Source organism: Sphaerulina musiva (assembly GCF_000320565.1).
Source record: "Sphaerulina musiva SO2202 unplaced genomic scaffold SEPMUscaffold_9, whole genome shotgun sequence".
NCBI classification, from domain to species: domain Eukaryota; kingdom Fungi; phylum Ascomycota; class Dothideomycetes; order Mycosphaerellales; family Mycosphaerellaceae; genus Sphaerulina; species Sphaerulina musiva.
In genome coordinates, this window is record NW_016017391.1 from 1196581 (window position 1) to 1222410 (window position 25830).

The 25830-nt window shown below is 51.3% G+C and overlaps 10 protein-coding genes across 10 annotated transcripts; 7 read left to right on the forward strand and 3 right to left on the reverse strand.

The window, feature by feature from the left end:
• Window positions 1–12: 12 nt before the first annotated feature.
• SEPMUDRAFT_151165 (glycoside hydrolase family 47 protein) lies at window positions 13–2837 on the forward strand. Its single transcript, XM_016906643.1, has 3 exons — window positions 13–681; window positions 750–2113; window positions 2176–2837. Exons 1-3 carry the CDS (start codon window positions 186–188, stop codon window positions 2545–2547), a joined length of 2232 nt encoding a protein of 743 aa, XP_016758261.1. The 5' UTR covers window positions 13–185; the 3' UTR covers window positions 2548–2837.
• A 1005-nt stretch (window positions 2838–3842) lies between these two features.
• SEPMUDRAFT_71273 (uncharacterized protein) lies at window positions 3843–5470 on the forward strand. The gene is made up of 2 exons (XM_016909934.1): window positions 3843–4092; window positions 4154–5470. The coding sequence occupies exons 1-2, from the start codon at window positions 4083–4085 to the stop codon at window positions 5296–5298; spliced, it is 1155 nt and encodes a 384-aa protein (XP_016758262.1). The 5' UTR covers window positions 3843–4082; the 3' UTR covers window positions 5299–5470.
• Window positions 5471–5874: 404 nt separating this feature from the next.
• Window positions 5875–8038, forward strand: SEPMUDRAFT_165816 (cell division control protein Cdc6; the record flags this gene model as incomplete). The annotated part of the gene is made up of 2 exons (XM_016908189.1): window positions 5875–5935; window positions 5996–8038. 2 exons carry the CDS (start codon window positions 5875–5877, stop codon window positions 7837–7839), a joined length of 1905 nt encoding a protein of 634 aa, XP_016758263.1. The 3' UTR covers window positions 7840–8038.
• A 114-nt stretch (window positions 8039–8152) lies between these two features.
• SEPMUDRAFT_151168 (uncharacterized protein) lies at window positions 8153–11573 on the reverse strand. The gene has a single exon (XM_016906644.1). The coding sequence runs from the start codon at window positions 11485–11487 to the stop codon at window positions 8476–8478; it is 3012 nt and encodes a 1003-aa protein (XP_016758264.1). The 5' UTR covers window positions 11488–11573; the 3' UTR covers window positions 8153–8475.
• Window positions 11574–11896: 323 nt separating this feature from the next.
• On the forward strand, window positions 11897–13332 carry SEPMUDRAFT_151169 (uncharacterized protein). The gene has a single exon (XM_016906645.1). It carries the CDS (start codon window positions 12195–12197, stop codon window positions 13041–13043), a length of 849 nt encoding a protein of 282 aa, XP_016758265.1. The 5' UTR covers window positions 11897–12194; the 3' UTR covers window positions 13044–13332.
• Window positions 13333–14033: 701 nt separating this feature from the next.
• On the forward strand, window positions 14034–17673 carry SEPMUDRAFT_151170 (DNase I-like protein). The gene has a single exon (XM_016906646.1). It carries the CDS (start codon window positions 14045–14047, stop codon window positions 17504–17506), a length of 3462 nt encoding a protein of 1153 aa, XP_016758266.1. The 5' UTR covers window positions 14034–14044; the 3' UTR covers window positions 17507–17673.
• Window positions 17674–17730: 57 nt separating this feature from the next.
• SEPMUDRAFT_110536 (uncharacterized protein) lies at window positions 17731–18339 on the reverse strand (the record flags this gene model as incomplete). The annotated part of the gene is made up of 1 exon (XM_016900849.1): window positions 17731–18339. The coding sequence occupies one exon, from the start codon at window positions 18337–18339 to the stop codon at window positions 17731–17733; it is 609 nt and encodes a 202-aa protein (XP_016758267.1).
• Window positions 18340–18921: 582 nt separating this feature from the next.
• SEPMUDRAFT_165820 (nucleotide-binding domain-containing protein) lies at window positions 18922–20581 on the forward strand. Its single transcript, XM_016908190.1, has 2 exons — window positions 18922–20011; window positions 20094–20581. Exons 1-2 carry the CDS (start codon window positions 18957–18959, stop codon window positions 20431–20433), a joined length of 1395 nt encoding a protein of 464 aa, XP_016758268.1. The 5' UTR covers window positions 18922–18956; the 3' UTR covers window positions 20434–20581.
• Window positions 20582–21472: 891 nt separating this feature from the next.
• On the reverse strand, window positions 21473–22359 carry SEPMUDRAFT_127822 (uncharacterized protein). The gene is made up of 3 exons (XM_016902172.1): window positions 22239–22359; window positions 21993–22149; window positions 21473–21877 (listed from the first exon to the last, which is right to left on the reverse strand). The coding sequence occupies exons 1-3, from the start codon at window positions 22239–22241 to the stop codon at window positions 21807–21809; spliced, it is 231 nt and encodes a 76-aa protein (XP_016758269.1). The 5' UTR covers window positions 22242–22359; the 3' UTR covers window positions 21473–21806.
• A 204-nt stretch (window positions 22360–22563) lies between these two features.
• SEPMUDRAFT_151173 (uncharacterized protein) lies at window positions 22564–25369 on the forward strand. Its single transcript, XM_016906647.1, has 3 exons — window positions 22564–23384; window positions 23473–24389; window positions 24489–25369. Exons 1-3 carry the CDS (start codon window positions 22658–22660, stop codon window positions 25080–25082), a joined length of 2238 nt encoding a protein of 745 aa, XP_016758270.1. The 5' UTR covers window positions 22564–22657; the 3' UTR covers window positions 25083–25369.
• The last annotated feature ends 461 nt before the right edge of the window (window positions 25370–25830 follow it).

Consider the following 25830-nt stretch of genomic DNA (forward strand, 5'->3'; position numbering starts at 1 on the left):
TGAACACCAACCGGGACCCATTCAATCTTCGAAGAAAGTCCCCAGCCTCGCAACTCTTTCGGTCGACATCCAACTCCAGCATACACCAAGAATCACCCTCGACTCGCGCTACGAATAATCCCCTATTATCGATCGATACAAATACTACACATAGTCCACATGGTGCGCATACAATAGCGCCCACGATGTCTGGATATGGCATTCCCCATGTAGGCGCGGCTTCACATAGCGTTGAGGGGTGGCAAAGTTCAGGGCGATCACGCTTCCAGCACAGCAATCACAGCGACTCGAGCACCAATCCGGGCTTGAGCGAAAAAGTGGGAGATACAATTGGGGGTATGTTCCGTGACGGGAGGAAGGAAAGTCTGCCCATGTACAAAGATAAACCGAGCAACTTCTATGGGGCTGGTGGGAGGAATGCGAGGCAGTGGATGAGGAGAAAGAGGACACTGGGGGGAGTGTTGGGTGTCTTTGCGCTGTTGAGCTGGTGGTTTGGGATCCTGAGTCCATTGTCTTGGATCACTGGCGGGAGTGAAGAGAAGTCGACTACGTCTACGTCAAGTAAAACGAAAGGATGGGGACTATTCAGCGGAGCTGAGCCTGTCAACTGGGACGATAGGGCGCAAAGAGTAAAGGAGGCATTTCAGATTAGTTGGTCTGGGTATGAAAAGTATGGCTGGGGTATGTATCGAGACACAGTATGTCCTGGAGGGTCTATGGGAGAAATGGCTAATGCTGAACGTGCACAGGGTACGACGAATATCATCCTGTCAGCCATACTGGGAAATTCATGACACCCAAGGGGTTGGGCTGGATCATCGTTGATGCTTTGGACACTATGATGATCATGAATTTGACGACAGAACTCACACATGCGAGACAGTGGATTTACTCAAACTTGACCTATGATCAGGATCACGATGTCAACACTTTTGAGACGACCATTCGAATGCTGGGAGGACTGCTGAGCGCGCACTACTTGAGCACACAGTTCGATGGCAAGTATGCATCCGTGGATGATCACCTCAGCGACGATTTGTATGTCGAAAAGGCCACGGACCTTGCAGATCGATTGCTGGGAGCGTATGAAAGCAAATCTGGCGTGCCGTTCGCAAGTGTGAATTTGGCGAGGCACAAGGGGATCCCCTCACATGCCGACGCAGGTGCTTCTTCCACGGCGGAGGCCACGACTTTGCAGCTGGAGATGAAGTATCTTTCGAAGCTGACTGGCGAGACGCACTACTGGGAGCACACAGAACGTGTCATGCGCGTGGTGGATGACAATCAAGCCGAAGATGGATTGGTGCCCATCTTCATCTATGCAGACAAAGGGACCTTCCGAGGACAGAACATACGACTTGGCAGTCGAGGCGACAGCTACTACGAGTATCTGATCAAGCAGTACTTGCAAACGTCGGCGGAAGAGCCGATTTACCAGGAAATGTGGAATGAAACTCTGGCAGGCGTGAAGAAGAATCTCATCACCTACAGTTCCCCCAACAATTTCACATTGATCGCTGAGCGACCCAGTGGTCTGCACAAAAGTCTGGAAGCAAAGCAGGATCATCTCGTCTGCTTCATGGGCGGCACGATCGCGCTCGCCACCACAGGTGGCCTCCCCCTGGCCCAAGCCAAGAAGCAGCCCAACTGGACCGAAAAGCAAGACGAAGATATGCGACTCGCTCATGAGCTCACCAAAACGTGCATGGGCATGTATCACACTACGACTGGACTGGCGCCCGAGATTGCACACTTCAACATCCACGATCCACCCCTCATGTATAACGACTTCAAGCCGAACGAGCTCCCACAGAGTCCGCCAGATTTTGTCAAATGTGCAGACCCGAAGTGTAGCTCCACAGTCGATCTGGTGCGCGAGGACTACGTCTTCAAGCCTGCGGACAAGCACAACCTGCAACGACCCGAAACAGTCGAGAGCTTATTTTACATGTGGCGCATCACTGGTGATGAGCAGTATCGTATTTGGGGCTGGGAGATGTTCCAGGCTTTCATCAAGCACTCCGCGGTGCCGGACGGCGAGGGCTTCTCGAGCATCTCCAACGTGGAAGAAGATCCTGTCCACTTTCGAGATAATATGGAGTCGTTCTGGCTGGTATGTCTACTCCTTCTGTTCTTGTTCTCGCAAAGAGAGAAAGGCTAACTAGACAATCACAGGCCGAAACGCTCAAATACTTTTACCTCCTCTTCTCCAGCAACGACATCTTACCACTCACCGATGTGGTCTTCAATACCGAAGCTCATCCTTTTCCCAAATTTCAACTCGGGAAGCTGTTCAAGACTGGTTGGCAGCGAAAGAAGGATCGATCCAAGGAGGACAGTCAGAAACTAGAAGAAGCGAAGAAGCAGAACGATGTAGTGCACGATGGATTTGAGCCTGAAGTGAAGGTCATCAAGGTCACCAAGACGATGGAGACGGAAGTTGCACAGGAGACGAAGATGGCGGAGGTGCCGGCAGCGGAACAACAGAAACAGGTTGTTGTGGATGAAACAAGGAAGCCTGGTGAGAGAGAGCCGAGTGATGTGTAAGATACCTAGGAAGAGAGAGAGAGAGAGTGTGTGTGTGTGTGTGTGTGTGTGGGCGCACCGTGTAGGACAAAGGATGAGATGGATCAGCTGCCGGTTGTCGTTGTTGTTGTTGTTGTAAGTCTAAAATCACAGCTTCCCTCGCAAAAGCTTTCGTCTTCCGAGCACCTGTACAAGATAGATACATGTACCTTACGATACCTACTTTCTTTTTCGCGTGACACATGGTGTGAAAAAACCATGGTTCCACAAAAGCCTCAAAACTCTCTCTCTCAATCGGAGAATTACCCGACTTTTTTTATGTATACTTTGCATCAGGTACATGTAGGTCAGGTAGGAACACTACTGCTACATATACAAGCCACGAAAGACGCGCGCCCCCATTCTGTCATACCACATAGCACGTGTTCCAACTCTCGAGGAGTGAGGAGGTGTAGCGCCGGCCACCGCCACATGACAGCATAGGTAGGCTGCATGGCTTTTACGGGCATATATCAGGATTGGATTATACCTACCTCCAAGGTTAGGTATTGCGGTGCCTGTCCGGTGTAGGTAGAGCCTACCTAGGTACCTTTGGTACACTACCTACTGTTCGTTTATCGGGCTGTCTTTGTTGATGCTGGTGGTATACATACCTGCCTACTGATGAATCAGGTAGGTACCTGTAACAGACTACTAGGTACAGTATTAGTATCTTCCGGATGATGGATGATGCGACTACATTTGTACGTACGGGAACCGAAACGCTTGCAATAGTAGATGACTGCCCTGCTAGTTGAACTTGACTGGATGGAAATCCCTTAGTCGATACATTGACCGGAGATGTGGAAATGGCTCGGCATTAGATCGCTTCCGTACCTCCACTACAGGTAGGAGGTACAGGTACCTACACGTGATGGAGACAGATACACACACAACTGCAAGTACACACACACACACACACACACTGAGGAGGTACACACACATGTCACACGGGTGAGAAATACAGGTACCTCCTACCAACCAAGTCTCGATCGTGGCGCGCGATGAATTAGGGTTGTTCGCGTCCACAGAGGGATAATCATTTAGAACTAGACGTTGATTCGGCGGGTCTGGGCCCTACCGCTGGGCGCTTCTCGCCTCGTCGCTGCATCGCCGCACTTCTTTTCGCACCGCCAGCCGCGTTGAACATCGAGACGCGGGCGTTGCGCCGCACTGCACCAGCTCCAGGTGAGGGACCGGCTAGACTTGTACGCACACGAGGCTCTCTTCCTACCTTACTCTCTCTCTCTCTCTCTCTTCCCTCTGTATCTGTCTCCGTCTCGCGCGGTGTCGAAGTCGGAGGCATCACCGTTCGCTCTTCTGAAACTCTAGATGTTAAGTACCTGCTGGTAAGCTCTGCCACTTAGCTTTTGTGGCTCTGCTCTGCTCTGCGCTCTCTCTCTCTTTCTCTCTCTCTTACTCTTTCTCTTGGACAATTTATTCCATACAATCTTGTGCTCCCAGAGCCCGCCGCTGTATGCGGTTGTCTTAACATACAGGCACAAAGGAACTCAGACATGCATTACAGTCAGTATTGATCTACCCGGACGACGAGAAAGAAATGTCCGTCTCACTGACTCGCAAACAGTTCGTTTCCTCAAGACGCCGCAGATCTATGTCGATCGCGCAACAGTTTTGCTCAAAGCTGTCGTTACCATCACCACCGACCTTGGCGAGACATTCTACCCACACGATCTGGATCTGGTGGTATCACTTCGAGGCCAGGAAGACGATGGAGACATATACTTGCGGAAAAAAGTGCCATGGCCAGCGGGGGCACGTTCATTGAACATCTCACTGGACTTGTCTCGTCAAGATGTGGAATGGCCCGCATGCGTACGAGTAGCGGTCAGGAAGACCAAGGTCACGGATTTCATGCCGCCATTCGTTGAGGTATGGAGCGGTGCATTGAATCCAACCAAAGGACAGTTCGATTCGGGCAGGCGGGTGGAGCGCCGGTTCAAATCCAACACTGGACGAGTTCTCTCACTACTGGAAGACGCTGGCGACAGCATTGCTCGGCATCTGTGGGATGGGAGTCAGGCTCTTGCACAGCACGTCGACAACATCATCTCGCTCGATAACCCGACTACTCTCCCCCTCCTCGAGTACGTTCTGATATCCGCAACATATCGGAGAACGCATATCATTGAACTCGGCTGTGGATGTGGTACTGTCGGCATCAGTATCGCACAATCCATCACCGACTGCGATGTACTTCTCACCGATCTCGACGAAGCAAAAGATTTAGTAGAGGCGAACCTGGAGAGGATGAATCCGGCAATATCCTCCACCGCTCGGTTCCAATCCCTTGATTGGCTTGAGCCTCTGCCCTCGGACATTGAGAACCGCAAAAATGACTTGATCATTGTCTCGGAATGTACATACAACACAGATACGCTGGAACCACTGGTAGGGATGCTCGTGACGCTCGTGACACGGTCTCCCAAAGCGGTCATTGCCGTCTGTACCAAGACGCGGCACGACAGTGAAGCAGTCTTCTTCGATCTAATGAGGAACGTGGGCTTGATCGAGGAAGGTCAGATGCGGTTACGACTCTCCGGCGAGCCCGGGCAGGGATATTCCGACTCGGCGGAGGATGTGGGATTGCATATATTTCGCGGAAAGGACCACAGACTATCGCTCAGTCCTCGAAATGCCAGCGAGGAGAAGGTGCCCACGACCAGAACAGGCTCCAGAGGCTCTCGGAATGATCGGAGTAAATCGAGGTAGAGAAAATTTGCTTTGGGATTCATGTGAGGGAAACGGCGTTTTATGAGGTTAAGGGTGATGGCATAGCGTGGAGTTCATTATACGGGAGGCACACGGCCATATAACATCACCCACGCCGGTGTTGATTCAGGACACGAACGAGAACGAGAACAGACGAAGTCATGGAATGTGTGCATGGATAAGCAATAAAATCCAATGTTTGCTCTTCCGATGTGGTCGTGCTTCTGACAGTATATGATGATTTTCCAGACACTGTCATATGCTTTCGAACACTATAAATTCTCACGTGCTTCGGGTGGAATAGATGGAATTCTGTCATCTGTGAAATACATAGGTAGAGACCGTTACGATGGCTGGGGAACGCGATTCTATAATTCTTGGCGAAGGACGCGAAAAGCGCGTCACGGCCGAAAGTCGGAAGTGGAAACGCGTCGAGTATAGCAAGCGCGACCCGCGATGTTTCCTCGCTCTCTCTCTCTCTCTCTCTCTTTCCACACACACACACATATACATCGCACTTTCCATACACACATTGCATCGTGATTTCTTCGCTTCTCTCAGACACAAGAAGCTACGATGTCCAGAATACCGACAACCATCCTCGGCAAGCGCACTCGAAGTGCTGCTGCTGCTGCTGGTAAGATGGCCATAGCATGTCCGATGGGAAGGCGCATTGGACCTGACGATACGCATCTAGACACGACCACCACCACCACCACCACTCGCGCAAAGCGAAGACTAGCAGTCAACGCCCCTAGTGACGAGAACGAGAACCCATTCACGAACAAACGCCAGCATGTCGATGCTAGCGAAAATGAGGAGGATCTTGACGCGCGGGAGCCGCCCACGAAAAAGACGCGTTCGTCAGCGCGGAGGGCGACTCCCAAACACACCAGTGTACAGTCTCCCATCGATCTGTCTCCTGCTCTTGTCAAATCGCACTTCCGAGTGGGAAAGAGCGGCGTGCACCAAGAGAGCAAGCTTGACCAGGACAAGGAAAACGCGCCCCAAACACCAAGACACCGCGACGCGCTTTCCAAGAAAGTGCCCATCACTCCGAGACACCGAGTGCTTGCCAGTCAGGCGACTCCCCGATCAGGCCGGACGCCATCGACACCTTCTCAAGCCTCTGTCTACAACCAGGCGCGACAATTGTTTGCGCGATGCTCAAATCCTGGGAAACTGGTGGGACGCGATAGCGAGCGCGATGAGCTTTCGGCTTTTGTCTCGACTGCGATTGGGTCAAAATCTTCAGGATGTCTGTATGTTTCTGGACCTCCGGGGACGGGCAAGAGTGCGCTGTTGAATGAGATCATCGAGGAGCAGACGAAGGACAGGAATGTCCCAGTATCGGTCGTCAATTGCATGAGTGTGCGGAGTACGAAAGACTTGAGCCAGAAGCTGTCAAATGATCTGGATCTGCGAGAAGATGCGGGTTTCGATTATCTCAAGTCAGTGTTTGTGCGTGAGAAGGCGAAGGACAAGAAGAAATATCTGGTTGTGCTGGATGAAGTGGATATTCTGGTCGATCTGGATCTTGAGCTGCTCTACAGCCTCTTCGAATGGTCCATGCAGCCGACTTCTCGACTCATTCTGATTGGAATCGCCAACGCGCTGGATCTCACAGATCGACTCCTTCCTCGACTAAAGGCTCGAAACCTCAAACCGGACCTCTTGCCATTTATGCCATATACTGCAGCCCAGATTGTCGAAGTCATCACCTCAAAACTCAGAAGTCTGGCACCTGCAGACTCTACAGCCCTTCCATTTTTCCACCCAGCTGCCATCCAATTCTGCGCGAAAAAGGTTGCAGCACAGACTGGTGACTTGCGAAAGGCATTCGATATTTGCAAGCGTGCAATCGACTTGATCGACATAGAAACGCGCGACAAAGCTTCGGCGTTGGAACTGAGCCCGTCGAAAACACCCCTGATGGAGAATGTCAATCTCTCGTCACCCGCAGGCTCACCTCAGAAGATCACGACAGTCTACACCATCGACACTGCCCCTAAAGCTACCATAGCACATATGGCCAAAGTTACGGCACAGGCGTTCTCACATGGTACAACACAGCGTCTCGGCACACTGAACTTGCAACAGAAGGCCGTACTCTGCGCTCTTGCAGCTCTCGAAAGAAAGAAACGGGAAACCCAGGTCGATCGGACGATGTTTGCCACTCCCTCGAAGTCGAACAGCTCTGCGCCCAGCATCAAGCAACTATATGATGCATACTCGACTCTCTGCAAGCGTGAGAACCTTTTTCACGCTTTATCTTCTGTAGAATTTCGAGATGTGGTTTCGGGGCTGGAGACGTTATCTTTGGTGAGCGCCGTCGATGGAGGAAAGAATGGCAGCTTTGCCATACCGATGACTCCCAGCAGGACACCTGGAAGACCGAAGAAGAATGGATTCGCAGGTCCTGCTTTAACAGAGGAGAGAAGGATTGCGAGTAGCGTTGGTCTGAAAGAGCTCAATGATGCACTCGATGGGCCTGCGGGAGAGCTGTTGAAGGAGATGCTTGTTGGCGGGGCGCTTGCATGAAGCGAATGGTATGGGATGTACTTGTGTTTGGATTCTGAGCAGACGGCATGGCATTGCGGTTGAGGGAAGTTTTGGACTACGGACTTGTGTTTTAGCAGGGTGTTCAGGGGCTGCATGTTTTGCATAGCGTTGCGCTTGAGTCTAGTTGCATTGTGGTTGGATATGACATGAACGGTAGAAGAGCAGGCATAGATTAGCGAACCAAAGCAGTTTGCCAGAATTTTCCAGTTGAGCGAGTGAATTCTTGTCCATGGCTCGTCGGCGCAGCTCAGGTAGTCGTTGTGGCCGAAGGAAAAACAAAGAATCGTGCACTGTCGTTTTGTTCTGCCATTTAGACATGTTTGCTTTGAAAATCTACCTCCCTTGGCACACTCCAACTGCCTGGATATCCCGATTTTCGATTTTCATATTGATTGATAGATACCTAGGAAATCTGTTTCCCGAATCTCTCACATCCTATTCATCTCTGTCACGCTGTCACGTTCAAGACTACATATTCCCTCGTCCAGTTTTTCCCCGTGTCAAATCTTCTTTCTTCCTTTCGCTTCCTTTCGCTTCCTTTCTTCTTTCCTCCTCGCTTTCCCTTCCTCCTTCATACAACCCAAACCCACCCACATGCGTTAAATTTTTACTTTCTCACATCACCACACATCCCACTCCATACATGGCTCTCTCGACATCTCCCTTGACCATATACCAATCCGCTCTCCGTTCCGCAAATTCATAGACTTCTTCCGTGGGGAAAATGCCCACATATCGTTGTGAATCTGCAATCAGCGTGGCCAATTCTTTGGCTTGGATTTGTGTGCTGGTGGCTTTGGTGCTGAGGATACTTGCTCTTTTGTTGCCGCTGCCGCTGGAATTTTTTCCTCCTCCTCCGCTTCCTCCGCTGTTGTTGCTGCTGCCAAAGTAACTCGCGGGAGGGTCAATGTGCACAAGGAAGATTTGGCTGAGTTCGCGCAGGGCGTGGAAATATGGGAGTAAAGGTTTTTGGCGCAGGGAGGAGATGAATTGGGAGTAGTGGTTAATGTCGGAGATGAGGATGATGGCGCCGTCGACGGAAATGCGTTGTCGTTTGAAATGTTTGCACAATGCGCCAAAGAGTCGCAGACCGATTTCTTGGTTGAAGACGTCCAGCATGTTTTTGTCTGTCGAGCCGACTAACATGCCGGTGTGTCCGGATACCATGTCCACGATGGATGTGGCGGTTGCGGACGGGCCGATGTCGACCACGGGATTCTCGGGCCCGGGATTGAAGTCCGACGGAAGCTGGGTGGTCGAGCAGATGTATTCAACTTCGTCCATGAGGACGTCTATACCCTTGTTGAGACCGGCGGCGACACGTTCGTCGAGCATCTGTTCAAACTTCTTCTTATCCTTGACAGCGGGATCGAGAAAATCGTCTCGATCGATGAGTTTGGTTGCGACGAGTTCTTGAGAATAGAAGACGTCAATCATTTGCTGGATGAGGTCGCCGACGTTGACGAGTTCGAGAAAGGTGACCAGAGGTTCTACGCCGATGTGAGAAGATGACGCAGCGGGAACGCCTCCATCTGGTTTGCTCTCCTCTTTGAACTTGCGTACTTCGCGAGGATTGTACTGTCCAAGATGTCCGACTGCTTTATCGAAGCCATCCTTCACGTGTCTGGTGCCCAGGATATCGAGCAGCAAAACGAAGATGGCAGAGCATTGGTTCTTCGCTTCTACTCCATGTGCGCCTCCTATTGCCATCATGAGTGCAGCACGATCAATGGAGGCTTTGGCGAACCGGGTGAGGTCAAGGGCCACTTCAATGCTGAAGAGCGACTTGATGCGCTCGAGTCGTGAATTGAGGATGGCAGTCTTGGCCGCCAATTCAGTGGTAGGAGGATCATGAGCCGGCGTGCCTGGTCGTAGAGGCGATGCCGATGCCCCAGGAAGAGCCGGGGAAGCCGGCCGCCCTCCGGTATACGAAGTGTCTGAGCTGACAGCTGCAGATGATCTGTTGGCCACAGTCGCATTCGCAGGCTTGGTGGTCGTGGAAGCAGGGAACATGTTCACGGGCATCATGACGACCTTCTTGAACGACGACAAGAAGTCGCGCTTTGCCGCTTGGCGACTCACATTGGACATGTAGAATGCCTCTGTCGACGCCTCTTGCTCTGACAATTCCCTTTCCCACAGACTGACGGCCGACTCTGCTTTGGTGCGAAAGACATTAACCTCTTCGGCCAAGTACAAGCTGATGTGCTTGTCGAAGCAGTTCAGCAAGATCTGTTTCGAGGCGTCTTCAAAGTCCGCTGGAGAGGCCTTCGTAGGCTTGAGTGACTGGACGAGCCTTAGAGCCTGTCCGAACGTGCCAGCGACAGCTTTCACATAAGTTTCAGCGCCGCGTGAGCGGGCTTCGTCGAAAAGGACGGTAAGGTACTCTGCAATTACATCTTGGCAGAGTCGTGTCCAGAACACCGCCAGCACATCAACGGTGGCTGGGAATGTTGCGTCGATCACATGGGCTTGTTGAGCCATGGCTGCCGCTAAGCCCTCAAAAAATCTTTGTGCCGGGTTCAAGTCGACATGACCGGGTGCACAACCTTCCAAGCAGTCTAACGGCTGGCCGAGTCTTTTTGTTCTGGTCAGAATAGGATGATTGGAGATGAAGGCATTGACAACAGAGCTGCCACCGTTCAGCGTCACGAGTACATGGGCATATCGATGCATGCGACCAGTCACATCGTCAGCATGGTAGCCCTGCTCGAACTCTTGTAACACAGCATTCTCAAATACACTGATCATGGAGTCGAGTCGTTGTTCACGCTGCTCCCAACCATAGGAAATGTCGCATTGCGCAAAGCGTTTGAGATTGCCAAGTATCTGAGCTTGCTGTTCTGGATCGCGATATGTGCGAAACAACTGCGCATCTGAGTGTGCCGTTGTACGCGCGAGATCGAGGTAGAGTGGACTCAGCGCACCATATATCTTGCCAAACTCCTGCCTCGCATAGCCACGGATGGACTTCACTCGTTCGAAGACGTGCAGTGCCATTTGTGGATCTGCTTGCTGCAACGGCTTGGTCGGTGAAGCAGGAGTGCCACTCACGGTGAGCTCGTCGAAGCCATCAGCGAGCGTCTCTCGCCTCTTGGGCGGCTGCTTTTGTGCGTCGATCGAATTTCTGTATCTCGCCTCCTCGATGCCCGCATCGAACATGGTCACGCTGCCAGCATGCCGTTGACCCTCTCCAGACGTGCCATTCGCACTACTGGGCTGGTGAACTCCCGTCCGGCGCGACTCTTCACCCTGCTTGGACAATTGTGCTTCCGCCCTCCTCTTCATGGCATCTTCTGCGCGCTGCCTGGCCTCGGCCTCTCTCCACGCACCCATAGAGTGCAGCTTTTGGATCCATCGCGTATCGTCGTATACCATTTCCCGCAACCTGCGGGAGACCTGCGCGAATCGACATAGATCCGAGACGGGTAGATGGTCCAGGATGGTTGCGAGCAGCTCGGCAGGCAAGACGGGCTTTGAGTCGACCATCTGCGTGTTCCGCAGCGAGCTGAAGACATTATCACTTCGCGCGCCGTTGATCTGGACCTTCTTCAGGGCGTCGAAGGCAGAGGAGTTGCGCTTGTGGTGCTGGGGCTTGGCCAGCGTGGGCGTGGAACGGCCGCTCATGTCGTCAACGGGTGCGTAGGTGAGAAATAAGGTAGGTTCGTATCTCCCCTCCCCCAGGCTCCCAGCGGTCAGTATTGAGTTTCACATGCTGCTTTGCTGCCGGAGTGGAGCCACGTATAGAAGGTTCACAATGTGGCCGGCTCTGCGGGCTCACATTGTGATATGTTATGGTTTATGCAACTCATTGTACAGTAGTAGTGTGTGTACAGTGTACAGTAGTCTCATCATTATACCGATCTGACCCACCGATCTGGAGCAGTGTCTTTTGGGTGCCGTTGGGTGCCGTTGGGTGCCGTTTGCCGTTGGTGCGGGCACTGGTCACTGGGCGATGACGCTCCGGAGCTGCAGCCCAATATCCCGGACTCTTTGCGAGTAGTCTAGTCTCGTCTTGTTGTCTTGCGAAATCAAGGCGGACTCCACGCAGCCATCGACATGCTATCCATGTGTATCATAAGAATCCTGCCACACCACCGCGAGGACATGCGGCGCCCTTTATATCATCACGCCCAGCGCCCGCGTGGCAGGTAGTGTAGGTCGTACACCATCGTCCCCTCCCCTCCCTTCGCCCTCCTCATTGCACCCTCCCTCCCTTTGCTCCCCGTAAGGTATACCTCCTTACTATCGGATCGTCCTGGACTGTGCTATACAGCAAGACTCGCGACGACGATACGATAATTCTAGCCAGCGGACGGACGGACATTCATCCGATGTGTTGGCCTACGAGAGTTGACAGCTACCGGCCCCCGGCTCCTCGTTACGTCAAAGAGACAACAAGATACACTCGGCGATACTCGCCCTCTCCTCCTCCAGTGCGTCGCATCGAACGCACGTATATACGACGAGCACCGTCGCCTCTACCTCTGCCAGCGCCACCGCCATTGTCAGCTCCGCCGCCTCCTTCTGTCTACCCACCCTCCACCAAGCCTCCCTCAGCAGCTCCCACCAAGCCACCATCCAAGGCACCCACGGCTGTGCCTGAACCGCCTCCACCGCCTCCTAGTGCTCCCAAGAGCAAGGCACCATCGGCAGCTCCTAGTGCAGCAAAGAGCAAGGCACCGTCGGCCGCTCCCAGCGAACATAAAAGCAAGGCACCTTCCGTTGCCCCCAGCGCCGCAAAGAGCAAAGCACCATCCGCCGCACCGAGCGCAGCGAAGAGCAAAGCGCCTACAGAAGCTCCGCCTCCGCCTGCACCTGCGAGCAACGCCGGGTCGAAGAAGTCCAAGGCCACGTATGTCGAAGTGACAAGCGAGGGAGATGGCGCTAGTAGTGCTAGCAGCGGCGTAATGTCCGGAGCCAAATCAAATTATACACACAAGACATCGGGCAGCCGAAGGTCCAGCGCGCCGCCACCAACCGAGTACTCGCTGCATGAGAAAGAGAGAGAAATTCGCCGTTATGTCCGGCCTGCCAACGACTGGGAGACGTATCGATACGTCGACGCTCCACCGCCCCCTGCGCACAGCAGGCATAGGAGTGTTAGCAGTAGGCGTGACTCTGGAGCTCCCGGGCCACGAGACAGCTTTGACCGCGAGTTGAAGATCTCCATTAGACGCTAAGATATGTTGTGAAAGCCGGCTTCTTCGCACGAGAGAGTGTAATTGCTTTTGACGTTTCCACTATATATTGATGCGATAATCTTGCGTATGAGCGTGTCTGGCTTTACTCGAGCAAGCTGCAATGTTTTCAAGCAAAGCAAGCGAGCAAGCGATTAAAAGAGCTGGGGTAACGGTCGAGCCTTATGAGCATATAAAATTTACTATAGACGATTGTAGTCGTCCCGAAATACGTTCAATGTTTATACATTCTTGCCTTCTATACCTACTTACTATAGACGATGGTATACATACCCTACTGTATTGTTTATACTAGATGTAAATACACTTCTATAGTTCTAGGCTCTAGCGGATCTTGTCCCAGTTGCTATAAGGCAGTCTAGTCACGATTATGTATAGAAAGAACTATGTATTATATGTATATAGCCGCAAAAGAAAAGCATGTACTACTCTATCTACTGTAATGATGAAGACAGATCTACCGGGCGGCATGTGATCATGCACGACTGACGCCACTGGTCTCTAGTGACTGATCGCTTTTTTCGAATGGAAAGGTGCGGCTGTGCGCTTGCCATCAACCTTGGAGCCATGCCACGAATCAGCAACAACAACAACGACAACAATAACATCAACCTCTCACACCTGAAACAGCCTGCGACATCACCACAATCTTCCATCCATTCCATCTCTCAGCATCACCGGCATCGCATTCTCACCAGCCTGCCACTAGAACGCCTTGTTCGTCCGTGATGCGGCAATAAATCATCGACATTGACGGGAGAAACAGAATATGAGCCGCCGCCCGAGGAAGAATGGCCATTCGTGTTTTCCTCCGCGATGGCTCTCAGCGATCCATCGCCCTCGCCACCGACTCGCATGTCTTGCTCTTCCGACATAGTCCTACCACCACCGGACAGCAGACCAATTTTGGCTCTTCCACCTCCATCACTGCTTCCGGCACACCTCGATGCATCGTCGAATTCTCGCCATGGAGCGAACAAGACATGCAGGGCTATCGAACGCTGTCCTCGTTGTCCATCCAGGGCACTCTCGGTCTGGTGACGGTCAATGGAGACGTCTTCCTTTGCGTGGTGAATTCCAGCAAAAAGGCTGCCGAGGTCAGACCGGGAGAACGGGTCAACAAGATCATGGGAGTCGATTTCCATTGCCTGACTTCCAATCAGTACGATCACTTGCTTCACGATCAGGTCAACCCTTTCCCGACGGACCATCTGGACGCCGATGCTTACGATAGAGGCGGGCATCGAGATGCTTTGCTCGAACATCCCTGTTCGAAGCTGAAGAAATTACTCTCGGAAGGGACATTCTACTATTCTGCCGACTTTGATCTCACGAAACGCGTTCAGGATCGTCCAGCAGAGACTACCACGGTCTCCATTGACAGCTTGGATGGCGGCTTTCTGTGGAATACGTACATGATTCAGCCACTGGTCGATTTCCGAAGCAGGCTCAGCGGCAGGGAGAAGGCGGCACTGGACGAGAGCAGGATCTTGACATCTGCCATAAGAGGCTATGCGAACACTGTTGCAATTCCCGCCGCAAGTTCACCTGCGAGAGGCGAGACCAGCGGCTTGCCTAGTAACATGACTCTGATCTCCAGGCTGTCATGCCGAAGAGCCGGTACACGATTCAATTCGAGAGGCATTGATGATGATGGGAACGTGGCCAACTTCTCCGAGACCGAGACGATCTTCACCACAGATCGTTTGTGCTATTCTTACGTGCAGTGCAGAGGCAGCGTGCCTTTGTTCTGGGAACAGGCTTCCGGCCTGCCAGGACAGCAAAAGATCCAGATCACTCGGTCTGCTGAGGCGACGCAACCGGCTTTTGACAAGCACATGCAGCGGCTTTCGGAGACCTATGGCGATATCGTGGCTGTAAACCTCCTCAGCGAGGAGAAGCCGCAAGAGACGCAATTGACGCGACTCTATATGCATCATATTGACAACAGCTTGCTCAACACTCACGCAAAAGGGGCGGAGTCCGAGCACAAGCACGTCATTCCGGTGAACTACGATTTCCACGCAGAGACCCGGGGGCCGAACGGGTACCAGGCTGCCAGCGGAATCAGGAGATCGATTGAGAAGGCTGTAGACGCATTTGAGTACTACCTGTCGGAAGATGCACCGGGCATTGTTAATCAGAATGGTCGCAAACATTCCGCCATTGTACAGAACGAGATCCTGAAGCAAGCTGGTGTATTCAGGACGAACTGCTTGGACTGCCTCGACCGCACAAACCTGGTCCAGACCATCATCTCGCAGATTGCTTTTGAGTTGTTCTTGGAGCAGCGACGCGAACCCAGGCCCACATCAGACTTTTGGGCAAGACATGGTATACTTTGGGCTGACAATGGTGACGAACTCTCCAAGATATACGCCGGCACAGGAGCTCTCAAGTCGTCCTTCACGAGATCTGGCAAAATGTCGATTGCAGGAACACTGGCCGATATCAGGAAGTCGGCACAGAGGCTCTACATCAACAACATCGAAGATCCACGGAAACAGACGATTATGGATATGCTGCTTGGTCGCTTGGTTGGCCAGACTCCAGTGCACTTGTACGATCCGATCAATGATTGGGTCACGATAGAATTGGGCCGACGATACCGAGAGTACACGAGTACCGACAAGATTAACATTTGGGCTGGAACTTTCAATCTGAATGGACGAACGCACGGCCTAGGCGAAGATCTGAGTCCGTGGTTATGTCCCGAAGTTGAGAAAGAGTATCGATCACCAGAAATAGTTGCCGTGGCGTTCCAGGAAATTGTTGATCTTGATGTCAATCAGATTTTGTCAACAGACCCACTGCGACGGTCAATGTGGGAGACCGCTGTCCGAGATACACTTAACAGGAAAGCCCAGAAGTATGGAGGCGAAGAGTATGTGATGCTGAGAGGTGGTCAGCTCGTCGGTGCCTCGCTCTCTGTGTTCGTCAAGGTCAGCGTCCTGCCGATGATCCGCAATGTTGAAGGCGCCGTGAAAAAGACGGGCCTCAGTGGCATGGCGGGCAACAAGGGCGCTGTGGCAATTCGCATGGAGTTCGCAGACACTTCCATCTGTTTGGTTACTGCCCACCTGGCTGCTGGGTTTGGAAACTACGACGAGCGAAACCAAGATTACCGCACGATTTCTTCGGGACTACGCTTCCAACGTAACAAATGCATTGATGACCACGATACGGCCATCTGGTTTGGGGACTTCAACTACCGCATCGGTCTTCACAACGAGCGTGCCCGACAGCTGATCAAGATGCGAGACTTGGGCCAGCTGTATGAGAATGACCAGCTGAATTTACAGATGATTGGAGGGAAAGTCTTTTTACATTATTCGGAGCGGACACCGACATTCCTGCCCACATACAAATTCGACCCTGGAACCGATGAGTACGATACTTCTGACAAAGCCCGGATTCCTGCCTGGTGCGACAGGATTCTGATCAAGGGCGACAACATTCAACAGCTGTACTACGACTCTGCGCCACTGCGCTTCTCGGACCACAAACCAGTATGGGGACTGTTTTCGTGCGAGGTCTGCGTTGTGGATCAGGCCAAGAAGGAGCGAATCAGCAATGAGTTATATGCAAAGCGTCGAGCTGTTGTTGGCAACCATACCGCTGGCGATATGGCAGACAGCGATGACGAGTCGTTGTACGGATATACGTCAGTGGAAGCTGGCCTGCCGCCTGCGAGCTCAAATGATAGAAAGTGGTGGCTGGACAATGGTTTGCCGGCACAATCGACTGTGAAGCCACCCAGTGCGAGTCACATTCCCAACCCAGCAAGACTCTCGAATCCTTTCACACCAAGTAATGAGCTAGATTGGGTGAAAGTGGACATTCCGGGAAATACCCCACCATTACATCCAGCGAGTCTATCTCGTAGTCCCAGCAGGGGAGGTGTTCGTGGCGAGATCGTGCCTAGGAAGAGCGCTCCGTCGTTCAAGGCACCACAGCAGAATGCCCAACATCCTACGAACCTCGCGGGCACACAAATGGATGGTCACGGAGATCATCAGCTCAGGCAGACCCTACGCAAGCCTGCTCCCCCGCCGAAGCCTACCAAGCCTAACCTTCTGCGATCCTCCTCGGGGACGTCCTCAGTTTCCTCCTCGGTGAAGTCTGTCCATCCTCCTCCATTGCCCGAATCCAGACGGGCCCATAATGCCCCTCACCAATCCATGACTAGAAACGTGATACTTCCCCCTCCACCGACTCGAGCTAATGGCGATACAGAGAAACGGATTCCCGCTCCTCTGCCTCCGCCACCTAGGAAGCCGGTGAAGACGAATTTCCAAAATGGCGGGAAAATGAGTGCTGAGAAGGACGACGAGAAGGCTCCGGCATTGCCTGTCAGACGACCTACGGCGCCCCTGATGGACGAGGATGGTAATGGAGAAGCTGAATTGGGCGGATGGATTCCTTTGAGGCCCACATTGGAATAAAAGACAGACGGGGTGACACGAATGATGTGAGACGAATAACGTTGGAGGCTTTTAGCGCTTGCACACGTACACTATTGTTAGTTGAGGCTATATCTTGCAGCGTGAAGCACAAGTCGGTGATTGCATAGAAGATGAGAAAATAAATCCATGATTGCATGAAAGCTGAGAAGATAAAAGGCAGCATTCCTCTCATGTCCTTGGCCCGTTTGCGTGAGAACAGAAAGTCAATCTTGTTCAGACAGTGCAGTGCTGGGCACAAGGCCCGGTCGTTGGCGAATCAGACTAATCAAAGGAGTAAAGACTTTTTTCCGCATCCCATCTCCCTTGTTCTCCTCCTCCTCCCCATCATCAACCCACTTGACCAAAGATTCCCAATCCACCCACTCCCACCCTCCACATTTCTCCGGTTCCCGATTCTCCGGCTCATCCTCCTGATTCAATCTCTCACAAGTCATAAACACTGTCACATAATGTTTTTTATCCTCCTTTTTATCCTCCCCCTCCTCCTCCCCTTCTTTCTTTTCCGAAAACGATGGAGATGATGACAAAATAAAATCATTCGTCGCAGTCAAAAATCTCGGTTTCGTAATTTGGAGGCCAGTCTCTTCCAACACTTCTCGGATGGCGCATTCTTCAAACGTTTCGCCGAATTCGAGATGCCCGCCGGGAAGGGCTTGGGTTCCTGAACCGTGGGAATTTAGACGGATGCCGAGGAGGAAGGTGGGGTTTTTGGGGTTGGAGTTGGGGGAGGTTTGGGAGGGGGAGGAGGAGGAGGTGGAGGGGGAGGAGGAGAGGATGAAGACTCCTACTCCTACGCGGACTTGGGGGGGCATTTTTTGGGGCATTTTTTGGGGGGTTTCTTCTTTTCTTGTTGCGCTAGAGGCTTGGTTGTTTGCTTGTTTTGGGATATGGTTGTTGTTGTTGTTGCTGTCGTGATATTTCAGTTGTATTTGGGAGTGACAGGTAGGGTAGCGAATGTGGGGCTTATAGTGGTGGCTAGTGGTAGCGTGGCTGAGTGAAAGTGAATCCAACAAAACTTGGCATGCTGAGTCATCTCTCTACCCAGGTAGGTAGCCTCCTACCGATCAGGCCATACCTCTCATTCTCTTATCGTCGTATCTCCTCAAAAGGGACACTTTCCTCTTCTCTCACCGACAATCCGACGATTCCCGCAGTGCTGCCATTCTTGTCTTTCCTTGGACAAAAATGCAAATCTGGTATCATGTTCCCTCTGTCACTCACTTGCACTGCTGTACTCGGCTATGATTGGTGGGATAGACACTGTCATGGCCCCACTCGGGGGGGGACGCCTTTCTATAATTGGGCAAGGAAACCAGCTGGATTATCCTCTTCGTAAATAGATATATATGAGATTTGAAGAAATTCAAAAATATACTGCTGCACCCCTTTTGTGAAACGAAACAGAAAAAAAGAGAAAAAAGAAAAAGAAATGGCCTCGTCGTCGTCGTCGTCATATCTCATCGTCGGAGCGGGCGTGTTTGGAATCTCGACAGCCTATCACCTCATCAAGAAATATCCCCATGCGTCCATCACCGTCGTAGACCGGGACGCATACGACGCCGAAAGCAGAGTGGCCGCCTCCTGGGACTGGAACAAAGTGGTCCGCGCCGACTACGACGACATTGTATACTGCAGACTCGCACTCGAAGCACAAGACATTTTCCGCACCGAAGATCTCTGGAAACCATATTACCACGAAACGGGAATTTGGTGGGCGTGTCGGAGTGATTATGCGCAATTGGTTCTCGACAATTATAAGAAATTGGGTAGACAAGCAGATCTCAAAGCCGTTTCTATCGCAGAGGCCAAAACTCTCTTTGGAGGACTCTTCAACGAAGCAGATTATGAAGGCGTCAAAGAAGTTCTTTTGAACAAAACTAGTGGATGGGCTGCTGCAGGAGATTGTCTTCGCGCCGTCACCAAAAAAGCCATCGAGCTGGGCGTCAAATACGTCGTTTCGGAAGTTTCCACTCTTCAATTCAACGACCAAGAAGACTGCATCGGAGTCAAACTTGCAAATGGAACATCTCTCACCGCCACCCACACCATCCTCTGCACAGGAGCCTTCACCTCCAAACTCCTCGAAATCAGCGCCCAAGCCAGCAACAACCCATCCCTCCGCTCTGGCGATCGAATTCTCGCAGCGGGAATTACCACTGGAATGACAACTCTCTCCGACTCCGATTATGCCCAATTCCAAAATATGCCCGTCGCCGTCCAAGGGTATACAGCATCCACGGGCCCCTTCATCGGAAGTCTTCCCCCGACGAAAAATTCTCGAGAATTGAAATGGTGGGGTCAAACGATTTTTAGCAATAATCAGGAAATTTTTCCCGGGAGATTTATTTCTGCTCCGCCTAGCGGAAAAGATTATCGCCAGTGGGAGGTTTCGGAGAGGATGAAGGGGGATATTGGATTTGCGAAGAAGGTGTTTTATGGGAAAAAGGGAGATGCTTGGAAATTTGATAAGTATAGGGTTTGTTGGTATGTGTTTTTTTTTTTCTCTCATCTCTCCCCATCTCCCCTCACGAATAACTAACCTCCTTCTTCTTCTCCAAAAAATCAGGGACGCATTCACCACTTCCGCCGACTTTATCATTTCACCCCACACTCGCGGCATCCTCCCTCCTCCCTCTCCCCAAGGACAACAACGACAAAAACAAGCAAAAGGCCTCTACATCGCCACATGCGGAAACTTCCACGGCTGGAAATTTTTCCCCGTGCTCGGCAAATATATTGTGCAAATGCTCGAGGGAGAATTAGAGGAGGAATTGGTGCGGAAATGGGCTTGGGATCGTGAGAGACCGGATGCTTCGAAAAATCCGGATTGGCCGAGGGCGGAGATGAGGAGTTTGTTGGATGGGGATTCGATGGGAAGAGGTGGAGGGGTGAGGGCGAAGTTGTGAGGTTGGGTTGGGTTGGGTTGGGGGTGGCTTTTATGAGTTTATGATGATGTATACCCGAGATGGAATTGGGAAGAGGTATACCTTTGGTAGAGGTATGAGGACGGGTCTTTCTGTGCATACGACAATGTTTTTTCATATAATTATTATCAGCACTGACTTCCTTTTTTCCTTTTTTTCCTCTTTTTTTTTCCTTTCTCTTTCTTCTTCTTTCCCATTCCCACAAAAAGTCCATCCATCAAATCATCTTACCTCTCGACAAACCCCCATCCTCATCCTCATCCTCATCCTCATCCTCATCCAGTCCGGCGCGTGTATAACTTCTTCTTCAACATCATCCACAAATAATTTCCATCCATATTTCATCATCATCAACAAAATCCTCAAATCCCAAATCAGACTCTTCATATCTTTCTTCTGCCTCTAACAACTTATCCACGCCTTCTCTAATCATCATAAAAAAATCAAAATCAAAACCATACCCCTTCATCATCATCCTACTTCCCCACATAGTACACAGTAGATAGTAACTACAGAAGAAAAAGGAAAAAGAAAAAAAAGCGTAAGAGAGAGAGAGCTTCGCATAAGTAAGTAAGTAAGCAACCACAACTACTGCACTGAAAATCTATCTCTCATTTCGGATATAATCCTATCTTCGGCTGTTCGGCTGTCGGTGTAGTGAGAGGGATACGTATCATGGATTGAATTGCTTGCTTAAATTTCGAGTCAGATCGGAGCTTTCGCAGACATAATGCGGAAGAGAGTAGAAGATCGGGATGGTATGTGGTGGTGGTGGCGGTGGTGGTGATAGTAGATCATCTTGTCACAATCCAACTTGATGTCCGGGACCGCATAACTGGCAACGATACGGATCTTGCAAGCTCACCTGAACGTCGCACAAGTGAGCCTGGTGAGGAAAGGTGTGGTGACTGAGGCTTGTTCACACGCCACTATTCTGGACAGGGCAGAGTGATTCTTTGAAGCCGCGCGTGGTCGCATTATCTATGCTACATCTGTCAACCGGTCAGCGCCGTCACCCGGTGCTTAATCGTGAAGAGAGGTCTCCTCTTCAAAGGTGCGGCGGATAGTATGAGCTCTGCAGAACACGTTGGGGGTTGGTGTTGAAATGCTCATTGAACTGTGGTGAATGTTGAGCCTGAAATGAAACCATCGCTGATTCAGCCCATGTTCCCCGAATGCTTTTTGTGCCAGATCCTTTACACCTCTCCTATAATCCAGCCATGCTTCAAGCTTATAAGATCTCAGTTCGGTCAAGATGAATCGTATGCTCGCATATAGGCTAGTACAATTCGAACTCGACCACCAGTTTCTGATGTCCGCCTGGGACTGTTGCAAATCGCAGTTCAGTTGATTGATTAAAAGTAGCTGAAGATAATGCGGAGAAGCTCGAAGATCAAGCCGCCGCAGACAACGAAGACCATGAGATCTGTAGGGTTCCAGTCAGCGGTTCGTCCGTATCGTATACCCAGCCCGAGATCCCGTCTTCCTTCGACCAGACTGTGCTCTCTCAATCTTCCTGGTCCTGCATCGGACGAACTTACATAGCCATCCCTTGCTTATAGGGGCCTTCTCGACCTTCTTCGCGGCCTTTGTGCTTGCAGCCTGTAATGACTCTCGAACCTCCTGTGGAGCTCCCATCTTCTTTTGTTCGCGAGCAGCATATGCGTTGTTCGCTCTCCGTTGTTGTGGTGTTTGTGCCTGCAACAGCCAGGCTTGTCAGTGAATGCTCAAAACAAAATGTCCCCCATACCGCGAGAAAGGCGACAGTGATATTGTGGAAGACATACCATTGTGTCGGATCAGGAGTTGTTGTGATGGCTGGCTGTCGTCTCTGCTCGAGTGGTTTCGGAGTAGTCTCGAGGAGGTTCGTCGCAGCAGAAGACGGACTGCTGGTTCGTCGTGTGGTATATGAGGTGGAGCGTAAGTGATGATGTGAATGTGAAGGTGTCCTTTCGACGAAGGAGAGCTTCGGGGTCCAAACTACAAATGCACATGCATGGCGCTAGACAGGGATCGTCTCCACCTCTCAATCCGTCCGCAGAGCCGCACGTCAAATCGGTTCTTCACTCCGAGAACAACACCAGCGAGCACGACAGAAAGACCGCAGTGTTCAGGGGAATAACAAAAAGGGGGAAAATACCGAGACCTAGTTGCCGGGGCTACAACCCGCCATGGATAGCTGAAGACTTCTTACACCATCTCAGCCATGGCCCGGTATCCGACGTACGAGGAATATGCCAAGGATGGAAAGTTCCAAGAAGGCATCAAACGCTGCGACGACCTGCTCAAGAAGAATCCCAAGGACGTGACCCTGCTCACCACCAAACTGCAACTGATATGTGCCTCTCGACCGGACGATCCCGAAGGACCTCGGATACTCGACCAACTCGTCGCCACTCAGCCTGCTATTCAAGACCTGAACGACCTAGTGTCGATCGAATTGGCCGTTGCGGACTCGTTCAGCAATACCTACCCACCTCCGAGAACGCTAGGGCCCGTCATCCGTAAGCTCTGGGATAACGCATACAAGGCCAACAGTAATGGCCACTATCGATCAGAACTCCTGGCACTCCGCTACCAGAGAGCCATCTACGACAACCGGATAGAGGATGTGCAACAGACACTTATCCAGCTCAAGCAGTCTCAGCCGAAGAATCGCGCAGTCTACATGGCCCATGCCGCCTACACCCAGCTTCTTTCGACTACCAAGGACGACTTGCAATCCAAGCTCGCACTGGGACTGGCTCGGAAAGCAGTGAGCGAAAAATTTGATGACGATCGGACGCTTGATTGCAGAGTGGCAGGGCAGATCTTTGCTCTGCAGAAGAGTGAACAGGATCTCGAAGGTATTCGAGAACGGCAGGCATTCCGAGAAAGCAAGCAGGTCTATGATGCATTGCAGCTACATCGACAGCAGCAGCCCATAACGAGCGGTAGGTACTGCGATTGCTTTGCCTGACTTATTGCAAGCGGTGTTACTATGCAGTGATAATCATTGCTATGCACTAATGCACTCTGCAGATTCGCGGAATGTTTCAACCGAATCGCCAAGAGAGTGGCTCGAGGGCAGAGCCGAGGAGATGAAGGCCGCTTTCAAGCAGCTTCTTGATACTGATGCAGCTGTGGAAGGATACGAGGCGTTTGTGGCTAAGGCAATCCAGCTTTTACATACCGCGACTACTACCTTGGACCTTGGTGTGCGCAAAAGGGCAGCAGCGGAGCCTTGCTATCTCGCCATTTCTGGACTGGTCAAGCTATACTCGGAATTCAAAGGCAAACAGGCCTACCTGCTCCAAGCAGCCTTTCTGGCAGAGCAGCTGCTCAAGTTCGAGCCAGAGGTACATGAGGCTCGGCTGATCCTAGTGTACTTGTACATGCGACTTGGGTTAGGCAGCGAAGCGATGCGCTTGTTTGATTCGCTGAGCATCAAGGAAGTCCAATATGATACTGTGGGCCACACACTGTTCACAAGAATCAGCACAACACATCCTTTCCGGACTGCATTACCGAACGGACACTTCTTCGAGCCGCATGATAAGACGAACAAGGCACTCCAAGTGCCGCCCCGACACGAGAATAAGCTCTTCGAAGCTGAGGCTGCTGTGCTCGAACACAAGCAAACAGGCATGATTTTTGAGCTGAATGGGCTGCGAGATGAGATCCGGCTCAGCTTCATGCGGAGAGTCACGCTGCTGGAACATCGCCGATTAGCTCGTCTTTCGGGAAAAGGATATGGTCGAGGCACAAGCGATACTGGGCCCAGAGTGATCGCTGCTTGGACGAATCTGAAAGACAACCGAGACTTCAATGCCACTTTCAACTTTGGCTTCAACGTGGAGAAAGCTCTTCAAGGCAACGAGACGCGAAGTGCTGATTCTGAACATGTTGGCATGTTGCCCGGGCGAGTGTGGCTAGTGTACAACCTGGCGATGGATCAGGTAAGCACTTGCATTTCTTCTCTCACTACAACATGCGTTTAGCGCGATCCGCATACGGGGAAATATGGCATCAGGAATTCAGCTCACCTCTTATCCCAGGCCCACTCCCTCGCCTCGAAACAGATCCCACTCATCACAGACAGCCTCGTCGACACTCTCCAAACCGCTCTCGACGACGAAAAAGCCACGGCACAACTCACACAAGCCGAACGTCTATCAGCCCACGCCGTCTGCACCCTCCTTCCCATTCTCGACGCCATCAAAGCCTCGAAGCCGCCCACCAAAGACGACATCGACCTCCTCACCCTTCAAATCGAAAAACTCAACATCTCCACCCTCTGCGCCTCCCACGACCCCCTAGCTCAAACTCTCCACGCATGCTACGTCTACATCGACTTCCTCCTCATTATCGTCCGAACCTGCAACAATCTCGCCTCTGGAACTGTACTTCCCGAAATCACCACCTTGCACGCCATGTCTTTCGCACATGTCCGAAAACTGCAAGAATACGCGACGAAAATTTCCGCACAAGCAAAGTCGAAGCACAGCTCCAACGCATTAATTGCATTGAAAGAAAACGAGACAATCATGTTGTTTGGAGAGAAAGCTTTGGACGACTTTGCTCAGAGAGTCGCGGCGAGTGCAAAGGATGGATGGGATGGTATTGGCAAGATTGTCATGCCAGAGAGTTGACTCGTGAAAATTTTACCTCTGGTGGTAGTGGTCATCACCATCATGTCAGCATTGTTGGTGTTGTCGAAGTACACCACCTCCCCAAGTCCTATTCGCTTCCGGTAAGAGTGAGATAAGATCGTGAAAAAGAGTCCAATTTGTCGAATACGTAGATGGATATATCGGGATTCTTTATAGAAGAAAACAACCAAACAAACAAACGCCCAGCTCGTCGCAGAGATCCTACCTAAGCTTAGTTTTTTTTCTCTCAGTATACTTCACTTCACATTGCCTACCTGGTACTTTCTATTCTATTATTCTATTATGTTGTATGTATCAAATCAAATCGAATTCAACATCATCACGCATCTTGTTCATATCGTCATCAGCCTTTCCTGCCCACTACCACCTCGGCAGTCAGTCCAGCTCAGCCATAAAACGAAAGAAGATAATAAGTATATATATATAAATAAAGAAATAAGGAAAAAAAGTACGAGATCGGAAATTATCGTGATCGTATTTATATATATACTGGATGATGATGATGATGATGATGATGATGATATTACCAAAAAGTCACTTCAATTCAGTTCGCGGGTTACATACCTACCTACAGTATCATCTATACATTAATCAATTGTAGCAGCATTAGTCTTTTTAGACCAAAGAGAAAAATGACGAAAAAAACACAAGGCTTTCTTTTCCTAATTGGCATCTGCAACTGTTCGTGAACTGGTGGTGGTATCTGATGTACATTCCTCCCCCCCCC

What these genes read in the sequence shown, in the direction of transcription:
- SEPMUDRAFT_151165 (XM_016906643.1), top strand. Translation starts at nt 186, where the DNA reads ATGTCTGGATATGGCATTCCCCATGTAGGCGCGGCTTCACATAGCGTT. An exon ending in GTATGAAAAGTATGGCTGGG is followed by an intron (nt 682 to 749) that starts GTATGTATCGAG and finishes GAACGTGCACAG; the next exon opens with GGTACGACGAATATCATCCT. An exon ending in ATATGGAGTCGTTCTGGCTG is followed by an intron (nt 2,114 to 2,175) that starts GTATGTCTACTC and finishes AGACAATCACAG; the next exon opens with GCCGAAACGCTCAAATACTT.
- SEPMUDRAFT_151168 (XM_016906644.1), bottom strand. Translation starts at nt 11,487, where the DNA reads ATGAGCGGCCGTTCCACGCCCACGCTGGCCAAGCCCCAGCACCACAAG.
- SEPMUDRAFT_151169 (XM_016906645.1), top strand. Translation starts at nt 12,195, where the DNA reads ATGTGTTGGCCTACGAGAGTTGACAGCTACCGGCCCCCGGCTCCTCGT.
- SEPMUDRAFT_151170 (XM_016906646.1), top strand. Translation starts at nt 14,045, where the DNA reads ATGCAGGGCTATCGAACGCTGTCCTCGTTGTCCATCCAGGGCACTCTC.
- SEPMUDRAFT_165820 (XM_016908190.1), top strand. Translation starts at nt 18,957, where the DNA reads ATGGCCTCGTCGTCGTCGTCGTCATATCTCATCGTCGGAGCGGGCGTG. An exon ending in GATAAGTATAGGGTTTGTTG is followed by an intron (nt 20,012 to 20,093) that starts GTATGTGTTTTT and finishes CCAAAAAATCAG; the next exon opens with GGACGCATTCACCACTTCCG.
- SEPMUDRAFT_127822 (XM_016902172.1), bottom strand. An exon ending in TATAAGCAAGGGATGGCTAT is followed by an intron (nt 21,878 to 21,992) that starts GTAAGTTCGTCC and finishes GGAACCCTACAG; the next exon opens with ATCTCATGGTCTTCGTTGTC.
- SEPMUDRAFT_151173 (XM_016906647.1), top strand. Translation starts at nt 22,658, where the DNA reads ATGGCCCGGTATCCGACGTACGAGGAATATGCCAAGGATGGAAAGTTC. An exon ending in GCAGCAGCCCATAACGAGCG is followed by an intron (nt 23,385 to 23,472) that starts GTAGGTACTGCG and finishes TGCACTCTGCAG; the next exon opens with ATTCGCGGAATGTTTCAACC. An exon ending in ACAACCTGGCGATGGATCAG is followed by an intron (nt 24,390 to 24,488) that starts GTAAGCACTTGC and finishes CTCTTATCCCAG; the next exon opens with GCCCACTCCCTCGCCTCGAA.